Source organism: Anopheles aquasalis, chromosome 2 (genome assembly GCF_943734665.1).
Source record: "Anopheles aquasalis chromosome 2, idAnoAquaMG_Q_19, whole genome shotgun sequence".
NCBI classification, from domain to species: Eukaryota; Metazoa; Arthropoda; class Insecta; order Diptera; family Culicidae; genus Anopheles; species Anopheles aquasalis.
This window is the reverse complement of record NC_064877.1, coordinates 66,220,877-66,233,146: the sequence shown is the minus strand read 5'-3', so window position 1 is coordinate 66,233,146 and position 12,270 is coordinate 66,220,877. Positions and strand designations below refer to the sequence as shown.

The 12,270-nt window shown below is 47.6% G+C and overlaps 1 protein-coding gene across 1 annotated transcript; it reads right to left on the bottom strand.

Annotated features, from left to right (window-relative positions):
- Positions 1-11,198: 11,198 nt before the first annotated feature.
- LOC126576568 (angiopoietin-related protein 1-like) lies at positions 11,199-11,936 on the bottom strand. The gene has a single exon (XM_050237879.1). It carries the CDS (start codon positions 11,934-11,936, stop codon positions 11,199-11,201), a length of 738 nt encoding a protein of 245 aa, XP_050093836.1.
- Between the last annotated feature and the right edge of the window lie 334 nt (positions 11,937-12,270).

The following is a 12,270-nucleotide window of genomic DNA, read 5'->3' as shown; positions in this document are numbered from 1 at the left end:
ACCGCCATCCAAACCCCCCCCACCCCCCCCCCCCCCCCCTTGCAACCCCCTTTTGGGTCGAACTTTATATAGTAATCATGTTGGTTGATTGGTAATTTTTACTCGCAGACATTTTGTTCCCCGCATCCCCTCGGCGCGGTCCACTCCCACTCGCGAGACAATTTGCGGAGCAACACGAACCGAACGGACCTGCGGACGGACCGGACCAGCGATTGGAAGGTGGCGATTTATGCTGCGGCTCCAGCAGCAAACCACAGAGACCCGCGAGCCGCGAAAGAGGGAGAGAGTGCCAGAGCCGCGCGCGCGCGTTGCTCGATGGACGTGTGTAATCAGACACATTCGTATGCGCGAAATTTAACGAGATTGGCGTCAAGTGGAAGAATGGGAGGGAGGTTTCGAGTTGGGGCGGGCTCTCGGTCCGACTCCGACCGGCCAGGAGTGATGGCCCCTTTTGGCCCCCTTTTTGAGCCGAGGGAAGGGGAAAGATGGTGGTGGATGGATGATAAATTATGGCGAATGATTGTATGTTGGGCTCGCGAAGGGAGGTGGGGGACTGTGATGTTGATGGAACCGATTCGTCGTTGACCAGCGGATGATGATGATGATGCCCGAGGCAGTAAGGAGATAAAGGTGCTGGAGCGCGCGATTGGGAGACCGCGAAAGTCCATCCGTCCATCGGTGTTCCTTGCGAGTCCACGGATCAAGTCTCCAGCGTCCGAAAGAGGGAAGCCATTTCGTATCGTTTACCGCGCGGCAAGATGCTGACGATGATGCGTCGAGGAGGACGTCGTGGTGGGCGCGAGATGGCCACACTTTGTTTTTATGTTATGATTGATGTCCCTCTCCGTGCCGCGCCACGCCACGCCACGCCAACGTCGACGCCCTTTGCGAACGCGTCAATAATTGGTTAGTGGTTGGCGCGTTTGCATAAACATTTGCTCGGTTTCGGATGGACCCAGCGGTCCGATCCGGGACGTGGCCGTGCTGGCGAGAGCAGGCCCGTTAATTGAGTGGATTGATCGATGGAGCCGATGGCCGATCGATCGCGCATGGCCAGGTGGAAAGCCAGGGCGTCGCGTAGCAAACCTGTCAGGCTCTGTCAGCTGCAATTTATTGAGCTATCGATCGGATTGAGTGTTAGCTTGGCTTCAGGTCGCTTGTTCGCTGATCATTGGTTAGTGCGTTCCGGTTACAAAGTTTTGGAGTGGATTGGCGTTTTGCGTGAGCTAGGAGTGATGGAAGTAGTTTGCTTAAATAAGGGAAAGCTGTAGCTATTCCCCTGGTAGCCTTTTATTTGGTTCATGTTTCCGTTTGATTCTTTTGTGGTCTTGGGGCAACGGATACACCGATTCGTCAAACCGCATCCTTGATCAACATTCGATTGAAGCGATGGAATTCATTTAAAATGCATCAAAACCAATCGTTCATTTCCGATCCATTACGCTCGCCGATCGCACCGCAAATCGTTGTTCCGATTGTGTCCGAAATGACGGTGCTCCGGTTCTGATCTGATTTTAATGCCGTCGGGATATGGATCCGATATGGATGCGGTTGAATATCTGGCTGGCGGATGCTCCGGAAGCTCATCGAGGCCACAATGGTGAGCAGTGGTTTATGGGGACTTTAGTGGAGCTAAATTTCCATCTCGAAAGCCATTTTATGGCTATCATTTTGATTGGAAATCCATTAGCCTGTGGCCGGATGCGGTGTGGACTGGTTTAGTGTTTGTGGAGACTCGCAGCAGACGAGAAGCCGTAATTGACCATATCGCATCATTTCCATGCTGCGTCGGAAATTGATTTATATTTATTGCTTATTTTGCGTTCGTTTGGTGGTTTTGGGTTCGATTATTTGCTCATGGAGGATGGAGCGATGCGGTTACGGAACACATGAGGACAGTTTTGAATTGATGGTTCGGTTCAACAGACTTAGGAATCAATATTCCGTCACAGACCAAGGTGCTTTATACGATACAATAATGGTCTACACATCTCTTTTTCATATCTGGCGATATGAATTGTGTTCTTCAGTTTATTAATCAAGCGACTTTTGATGTTTAGTGGTTTTTATTGATTCGGATTTGTTGTGAAGACATTATACAGACCAGAAAATTATGGTTTTAACGATTTGACTTAAAGGAAATTAGCTTTACAGCTTTTAAAAATGAACAAAACTAATAACAACAGACCAGAACGCTATCAGTTATTGAAATTTATTAATTCATCTGCTGGAGTTGCCACGAGAAGTTTATTCGATCAATTATGTATCTATGAATAAAAAATAAAGTGTATTGTGATAAGAAATATCGTTCGTATGAGCTATTCGAATATAAAGTGTGAAGCATTATTTAAGTTACGGCTGCATTAGTGGCTGCAACGATAAGTAGGAAAATGATCAGTAAATGCATCCATATGGAGGCTTGCTAAACTTCTTACAGTTAATTGATCGATTTACATACAATATTTGAGAATTATAGTTCGCCATTGAAAGGAGCAATTACCAAAATATTATCACAAAATGGAAAAAATATGCTGAAACAAAACAGGAATCTCACTACAGGATGGTCTTGTATTGTAATCGCTCATCACATTACTCATCATAAACTATTAACACATCGGTAATCTAGAACATCGTAGCACAATTATCATTAAACCTCAGGAAAGCTTATAAACTTGATCAACAGGAAAAAGGTAATATAGGAGCCAAACCACCTGAAGCAGCCATCTTGCACCAATGGGCCGGTTTTGTTCTAAGCACAGCTGCCCGTCGTCCTTCTCGTCCTTCAACATCGTTCGTTCCCGTTGATGAGCATTAAACCAATCTCGTCGTGATCGCTGCTGGACCGATGGCCATCGCCGCGCAATGTTGATAGACATTTGCTAGCCATCGGCATGAATGGCCGCACCTCTTCCTGTTTGCGCGATCCCTGGTGGGGCTTCCTTTGCCTTCTGTCCATTTTTCATTCGACCACCGGCACGGGATCGGATCGGTTGGCTGTGCCGTGCCGTGGTTTTCTAATTTACTTTTTATGATTCAGCTTAAAATGCTCTCGTCCCAATGCCGGTTTTTGGGGAGGCTGTTGCTGTTCTGTTCTGTCTCTCCGTATTACCTGTAACTCCCAAACTCCTGGCCGCGTTAATTTCGTTCTCATCCGCCGCAGCATCATCAGCACCACCGAAGGGGTCTTCTCCTAGGCTCGCGCAGGCATCATGATCATTATCTCTCGCCAAGGCGAATGGCAGACCTGGCCCCGGACAGGCCGGACGCACAGCCACAGCCAACCACGGCTATTAGTTAAGTTATACAAACGTTCGGCAATATGGCTGACACCGTGTATAATTATTAGATTGAAATATTACAAACCGCCCCGGGGTCCCTGCCTGGGTCTGACTGCGGCTGGTTGGCTGAAGAACGAACGAACGAGATCGGCGAAAATGGTTAATGCCCGCGAGCAGGGAGGAACCCTGCGCTGGCCTGGCCTGTCCCGGCCCGAGCCAATTCGACGCGGATCGTAACCTCCGGATCCCTGCGCGGATCCAAAACAAAACAACAACATCAAAAAAAACGGTTTTCTCTTTTCTGTTCAAAAACCAGAACCGCGAAACAGAGCGGATGGGCGTTAATCGAAAGCGGGCCCCGAGACCGAGATCAGACATTTTCCTTCCCGTTCCACCGCCAGCCGGAGCGCAGCGCAACATCATGATCAACCCGCTCCACCAGCGGGCTGTTCCATCGCTATTCCTTCCGCCATTACTTGCTCGCAGCTTTTGGGCTTCATTTCCAATGCTGCTCTCGAACCTCGGTTGTGTTCTTTTCGTTTCGTTTCGTGGAGTTTGTTATTTTGAAGAATTTCGTTCTCTTCGTTCTCTTCGCGCCGTTCCACAGCATAAAACTCAAACTTAAAAAGGAACGAATGAACGAACGAACGAACGAACCAATCTCAACCAGCGCGAGCCCGCACTTTGGAGCTCCTGCTGCGGTTTGGCATTAGGTCTCCCCCCCCCGGGGGTTCCCCATGTTCCGCGATTGTCCGCTTGCTGGCAACATCATAATAAATATGCTACCAATACCTCTTTCACTCTGTCTTGCGGCCGTGGCCGCTTAACTGTGTACGAAAAGAAGAGCGGGAAGAGGAGGATCACATTTTGCATCACCGCGCACCACCATCGGCAGCAGCAGCATCAGCGAGCCAGCCAGCAGCAAAACCGGAGAGTCTCGATCGACTGCCAGAGTGCCGTTCTTAATAAGTTTATCTTCGCTTCATATCGCTATCGATATCTGTCTCCCTCCCCATTCACTCCTCACAGGTACACGTTCGTGCTTTAAGCGATTCGTGCTTGTCGAAAAACGCGGATGATTTGTATCGGTTCCTGGCCGGGCCAGGCCAGTCCTCGGAACGCAGATGTTTCGTAGCCATGCCGTGCTCGATACGGATCTCAATATTGGAGGATGGAGCTGGTGGTGGTGCGGGTTTTAATCGTTTCCCAAACACGATTCTCCAGACCCAGTGTCGTTCAGATTGGGAGTCCGGGGGATTCGAGGGATTTGTATGTTAATTCGCGGAGCAGCGTTGCGGATTGCGATCGCCAACCTAAAACGTGGCATTGAGGGAAATGCTTTCGGCTTTCGTCTGCTGTTTTGCCGAACAAGCAAAACTCTGAATGTGGCCTTTACACAGTTCATTGGCACTTTCCCAGGATCCCTCTGCTGGCCGAGGCCACAACGATGGCCCACTGAAAATGCCGTCGGTACTTCGGCAAGGAAAAGTGTAAAGGAGTGATTTCGCCACAATCCGTAATGTTTGCGGTGCTCTTGAGGCCGTCTATCGTCTACGTTTCGACCGATCCCGAACGGTGGTGATTTTACATGACAATATGTAATTTATGGATTTTCTAATATTGTTTTATCCAAAACATCGACCAGGGCGTTTGATTCGAGCGAACGAGCGATAGACAGACAGCTCGTTTGTGTGCCTGTGTTAATGTTCGACATTTCCAGGACACGAAACTATTATGACAAGCTGCATCCCTGGCGAGCCCGGGCGCGGATCTAATCTCTCATCTCACTCTTTAACACTCTCTTCCCGCTGTTTATCGAATCGAAACAGCAATCTCTGCACGAGCATCATGTTACTGCACGCCTCATGTGTGTGCAATAAACAACATTAAAAAAGACAGAGCGCACACCCCATGACCATTGCGATTCCATTTATTGTGCCCCCCTCCTGGGACCGACGGGGAGTCCTCGGTGCCCGATAACGAACGATCAGCGGAGCGATACATTAGATGCATTCATAAAGATGTTAATTTGCAGACCTTTCGGTGCCGCCTCGTGATCCGGGGCGATTCGGTTAAATTAACACTATCTGCGATTCCGGTTGTCCGCGGGGATGCACAACTCCAGCCCTCACTGTCTCACTGTCGCTGTTCCCGCTCGGTAGCGAGAGAGAGCTCACACTATTTTAGATCATTTCATTTATCACCTCCTCGAACAGCCGCCGAAGCAGCAACAGTATTGATCCCGAAAATGTGTATTTTATGCGCTCGAAACAGGGGTGCAAAAAGGGATTGCTCTCACCGAAATTGCTTGCTTGCTCGGTTTGTCAGTACAGCTGTGCCGTGTAACCGCGCCCATCGTAACCATCCGTCACGATTCCTTCCCTGTTTCTCGACAATGCTTTCCTCTCTCAAAACAACCCCCTATCCGACGGAAGATGCCAAAAATTACGTAATAATGAACACGTATTCAATTTGGGAGTGTGACGCCACAACAAAAAGCGTACCGGAATGGTGGAGCGAGGACAGAGGAAAGGAAAACGTGGAAGAAAACATAAACCAACGCGCTGCCATAAATAAGGGTGCACGAAGGAAAAACCACCGCGAAAACCCTGCTCTGTAGCAGTGTAGTCTCTTGGATTTTCACGGAATTCGCTTCAACAAACTCCGTTACAACGGAAAACGCTCCGAGAGTAACATCAGGACACACCCAAGGATTTTCCCTTCCGTGTGGTTCAACGCGGGAAATGGTTGCGTAACGCACCGCGTGAATGAGCGAGAGACCATCCTGTGCTCTCTCTTTCGCGCTACTCAGGGAATATTGATTCCAGCAAGGGGGATTAGGGGGTGACTACGGTGAAGGGAGGGGTGAAAATTCAATCAACACAAGAAGCTTCCCATCCCAGCGTGCGCGTGCGAAACAAATGAAGCAAATGGCGTAAACCAAACAGGCGGCGATGGCCATCATCGTCATCATCATCCTCATCCTCGTCGTCGTCGTCGACGCAATGGCTGAGGGTTGCGAGTCGAGGCTTCCCTTACGGAGCCATTTCCTAGAGGGATTCGATTCGAGGGTGCCGTGTTTTCCGTGTGTCTGTGTCTGCGTGTCCGTTTTCCCTCGGCCCAAGGCGGTGAAGCGAATAATGATGGCCGCGTGGTGCGTGCCTGAGCTTCCACGTTCAGGACCTCGCCCCCCCTTTGTGAATGGCCATGTTGGTGAAAATGAGTTGCACATTTGTTTGTTAAACAGCGCGCATTGTGCTGGCTGGATGGAGGATGAAGGGATGATGTTTTTGGGTGGGTTGTTGTTGGAGGGTGTGGACCATGGAGCGCTAATTGAAATGATGCCGTATTGTGTTGAATTGCGGAAAGAAGTGCTGCGGAGAGTGCTTTTCGATTCGATGGAATTATGATGGCAAAAAAACATTGAACTGAATCGCTGTTGTTCCTGTCTGTTGTAGCCTTCGGGTGAGATAATTATTTCCATGCAAAATTGATTGGTACATGGGATGGGCGATGAAATGGTGGCGTGGCAATGAGTAGCTACACGTGTTGCGTAATTTTTGGCTGTCCATGGTGTAGTTTGTACGTTGGATTTGGTTTCGAAAAGAAAAAAGGATTTTCCAAGGGTATTCATTACTGTAATGATAATATGAATTATATAATATGGTTTGATTTAATAATGAAGATACCTTTTGTTTTGTAAAAATTCCCAAAAAGAATAGAATCCAAGCTGGATAGATTGCTTCCAAGCTGAAAACATTTTCTTTCGAAAAAGGCATTTTATGGCGTCACTTATTTCTGAATTTACAAACCTAGTTATTTGGCAGTGAAGTGAGAGTTGGTAAATAACTAGTCTTGGAAGATCAAAATGGTTACAAAAAGGTTAGGAATACATATAAGACTTACTATAGCTTTAAACATCAATCCTTTAAGTATATAAGCTTTATATTGAATTACTAACTGAAGTTCGTCTACTCAGAAAATGTATTTTTTCTGTAACGATGACCTGATGATTGACGATTTTCGGAGAAACGATGACCTGAACTGTAAAAATCAATCTCAAATGGTGGAATCAAAATAACGGCAATATTTGTAAAACATACCATACGATAAAAACCTCTAAAATTATTGAGACTAGCCAATTAGATTATGTGTCCTTTTGCGCAGATTAAATGCAACACAGTTGTACTTTTTGCAATGAAAAGTTTAAATTCCAATTTCATTGTTTGAATAATATACCAAAATCTCTTTTGATAGGGATGATTTATGTTCCAAAATCACTAAAAGAATTACACAGCCCAAAAAGTCGCAAGATTCAGCCAAAAAATAGTTTACAAAGCTGTTTCCAACTCCGTTTGGCTTAAGGATCACTTCAAACGCCGCGGCAATAATCGTAATCCAGGTATTATTCCGTTTCCGTTTCTTCCTTTTAAAACCAATCCCAAACCGAACCGAATTCCGCCCGAAAAAACTCCATCCACCGTCACGTGCGGCAACTCCCACGCACGCATCCCATTCCGAAGTCACCTCTGAAAAGATTCGATCCTTTCCATCACCGCGGTCGGCCACCGGTTCCATGATGCTCACATTTATATCCGGCTCGGCTTAGTCTTATCAGCAGCGCAGTCATACAGCCCGGCAAGCTTCCAGCTTCTCAACAACCTTATCGCCGGGACACTTAACTCATTCATCTCGGCATTCGTACCGGGATCCCACCGTGTGGTACATTATGGACATTATGGCCCGAGCGAGGATGAGGACACGCACGCCGAGGACTGCACCGCGTCGTAGCGACCATCGCCACGAACACGATTTATCTCTTCGGTGGCTCAAATTAATGACCCCCGGGAGGAACGGTGCGCCCGGTGCCCGGTAAAATAATCCCCTCTTCCCAGTCTCCTTTTCTCTCTCTCTCTCTTTCTCATTCCCTGCTCGTCCACCGGACCCCGGGGGCCAGTAATGTGTCACATCATTTATTCTATCTGAAACCGTTGACGCATTCGGTGCTTCCTCGGATGCACTCGACAACTCGTCCGTCCATTCGTCCCTCCAACCACACACGTACGGGGGACGCACACACTCTGTGGATGCGCGCTCCTGGTAGATGACGGTCCCCTTATCGCGGACAGCTGTCCACTCGCGACCCAAACGGTCATTTATTCCCATTCCCGGCTCCACCATTCGCGCCCGGTGCTGGCTGGCGATGCGTTCGATTGTTACGTCGCGTTGTTTGATGATCGTTCTTCACCTCCATCTCCACTGGGCGATCGACGCAGCGAGACCTTCGGCGACAAACGCAACCGTCGCGCGCTCGACGACCACAACGACAACGAGGTGTTAAACGGCGGCACCGATCGTTAAGTGTGGCTACAATGTTGCTATTAAGGCTGGCTGATTAGAGCGATGATCGATACCACACACCCTGCACGCACAGACACCGAGACCGACCCTGGTAACCCTATGACCCCTGATGAGGAAGCTGGAGAAGATAAGCGACGAACGACGACCGCCGAAAGGACCGCACGGAGGAAAGGAGAGTTCTAGGTTAGAGAAGCGTGGTATTCGGTTACATTATATAAACCACGTCGCGAGCAGGCTTTTTTTTATGAGCATTCGATGCTGCTCGAGATCGAGATGCGTGCTGTGTAAAAGGGTGATTTAGGGACCCTCAAGATCATTGTGTTGATAATGGTTGGTCAATTGATCATTATGAAACCTTTTATGCAGCATATTACAACTAATGCTCACCGCAAGCACTAGAGCCTTGTAATGTGAGATGCATGATGAACGATACGAAGGCGGCCCTTGAGCTGAATCCGGGTCTTTTCTTTTGATTCCCAAACATTTATTAGCTCGACATCAACTTCGGGCTAAACAAATAATTATTTTCATTCGATACGCTCCTTCCCCACATACGGTGACATCTCGGTCACACTCTTGATGCTGTCGCGTGGCGCATGAATATTCATCGCATCGACAACACGCCATTCGCGCCATCTTATCTCTAGCGTGAGCTTAACAACAGCTACAGCGAAGACGTGCAAAGCTCTGCCAGCCAATCAAAATCACTTACACCTAATCACATACGCTACGGTCATCCATCGCATCCAATCGAGATAATTCTCCACTGCGACCACGCGTTAAATGTATTTAATTTATCGCTCCTTGGCGTCACTCGTCGTAATGGCACCCTCGCCAATCGAAAACAGGATCAAATCAGTATGCAGCTCGGTGTCTCGGGACAGAATGCTCCGGACAGACGTTCCCATTCCGGGGTCCGCCCGTTAGGTTGTGGGAAGCATCATGTTTGCTAGCTTAGAAGTGGATTAGTAACACCCTGGAGTTTTTCCCGGAGCACCCTTCGAGCAGGGTGTTAGATTGAAATTTATGGCCGACTTCAATGGCGCGGCGATTGTTTCAAAAGTGTCCCGCGTGCCAAGCCGTTATACATGAGCTGGCGAGGGTGGAAAAGCGCCCTGGGTTATGATGTACGCCGCGTCGTCGCCACAACACTGATGAACCCTTCAACAGCAGTTCCTGGGCTCGTTTTCTCTCTCGCTATTAAAATGTTTGCCACCGCGGGACCACTCGTGACTGGTGGTGGTGGTGCTGGTAGTGATGGTACAACATGGTTGATGTGGCCACAGAGCCTATCTGGTCGGGCGAAAGCAGCCGTTCATAATTTTAATGGGTTTTTCATGAGAATCTCCATGTTTTCGGGATTTTCTCGCAAGACACTAGCGCGTGGCCTGACTGTTGTTTGCCTTGTCGTGTGCCCACGCCCACCACCAGCACGGGGAGGAGGATTTCGTGTCGGTATTAGGATGGAATTAGGGATGGCACTTCACGCGCGCTCGCACGCCGGTCCGGCGTGTGAAACGAGATCGCGCCCCGGATCGTGTCGTGGACCGGTCGCACCTTCTGTGTCCGGAAAAATCACAACAAAATGAAGGGTGTGCGGGTGTGAATGTGGGCTGGGAGCTACAAATTTACGCCGCATAAGGCAGCGAGGTAAGGGAGTAATGATGAAAATTCAATTCCCCCCTCAAAAAGGGACGTCGCGGGGTTAATTAAATCAAGCGCCACTGCTAACAGCACTGGCACTCTGGTGGATGGGTTTGTTTTCCCTCTTTTCCGCTGTTTTTTAAAAGATATTCTGATTCATCAGCAATAAAATGGGAAGTGGAAAATGATGTTTACCCTCATTGTTCGCTCGCTCCGCGGGCAGGATGGACCCTGGTGATGTATCCCGGACGCTTATCTAAGGGAAAACAGACGCCGAGTGGCGAGGGAAATTGGTTCATTTTGTTATGATAAATGCAGCAAAGTATGGTAATTTGCTAGGGTGCAATAAAAATGTATAAAGAGATAACAGTACTCGTAGTCGCGTGAGGTGGGTTGCAGCGAAAGAAAAAAAAGATGATGGAGAGAACAGCGATGCAACGGTGCATAATAGGGGTAGAGGCATAGGCAGCATAACAATAGATCCCACAGCCCTTTCGTCTTGTGCTCAGTTGGGGGTGATAATTTTACAAAACGATCGTTGTGTAAAATGGAGTTTTCTTTCATCATTTCAACCAACGAGCGGGGATGATAGGCGTTTCTTTTAAATTGAGGCGCTTTGTTAACAATTACACATTACAAGAATCATTTAATTGTGGTGTTCGGTCGAAATAATTGCTGAATTACAACAATGTTTCATTCACGACATAAAGTAGCATTAACATAAAACAATATTGAGGCCATTACAGACTTGCAGATGAAATTGTTCATGATGTTTTTAGTTTTCTGTCGTTAATTAAAAGAAAACATTTTCTGAAAAATTGCTTTCAATGCATCTTTATTTCACACAAGTTACATTAATTGTTTACCATTGGTGGTTTTTACTGTTCTATCATTAGTGCTACCAGTGAGTAACTTTTAAATTTCACGTATCATCATCCTAGTAAAACTCAATCCTTGATAGCGTTTGAAATCATACCAAAACATTGTTCTAATATCGTTCGCATTTTTGTACAGTCCATTCAAATTCGCGTAGGTGCAATCGGCGTGCCACCATGGGTCTCTAAAAGCTCTAACACAACCAAGAGGAACATTCTCTTTATCCATATCATCTCGATCCATGGTTGCGAATTTCATTCCATTGTTACGCGTCATCGAGTCAAATGCAGTTCCGCTGTACTTTCCTAGCGTCAGTATGTAGTGCTCACTCTCGCTGCCTATTTTAAATTCATCGTAGCGAGCGTACCTATAAGTTTCGTCAAAAGCCTTCATCTCGATGGTTATTTCGTGTGGCCGAGCCGTCGTGATCTGGTGTATCTTTTCCAGCCCGAGCCAGAACTCCTTGTCCACGTCGCCAAATCCCTCGCGGTATTCGGTCCAGTTCCGGTAAAAATCAACCGACCCGTCGAAGCGATGTTGCACCACAAGCCAACCGCCATCAAATTTCTCTTGCTCACAAAATGCTTCCAATGACGATGTATCGTTGTTGATGCGGATGAGATAGACTCCCGATACTTTCGATGGTTCGTTCTTGCACGAAGTGAAAATAGGTTCCTGGAGCTGCGGTGTTGCTGGTGCCGCTTCATCAAGACTGCCGCTAACTGCCTTTACACACAGAGTTGCACAAAATAATAGAAAACAAACATTCGACTTCATCTTGGAAGAATCGAAATTTCGTCACCTGAACGACTGTTGAATGAACTGTACCACCGTAATATTCAAAGGAAGGTCTTATACTAAATCAAACTCCACAAAAGCTGCTTCCCGAGGGAGAACAATGTTCATAAACAAAATTGATTGCGATTGTGGTGTCTACTGCGTTAATCAAACTCAGCAATGATGGCATGCGGCAAAATACTCCAGCGCACCAATACTTTGCGCACTTCCCGCTTGATAAGCAGGAGGCAATGCTAGCTCAAAATAGCTGCCACACGCCCTATATTTGGATGATAACACACTTCAGCCCCAGTCGTGCGTTGACTCAATGCCT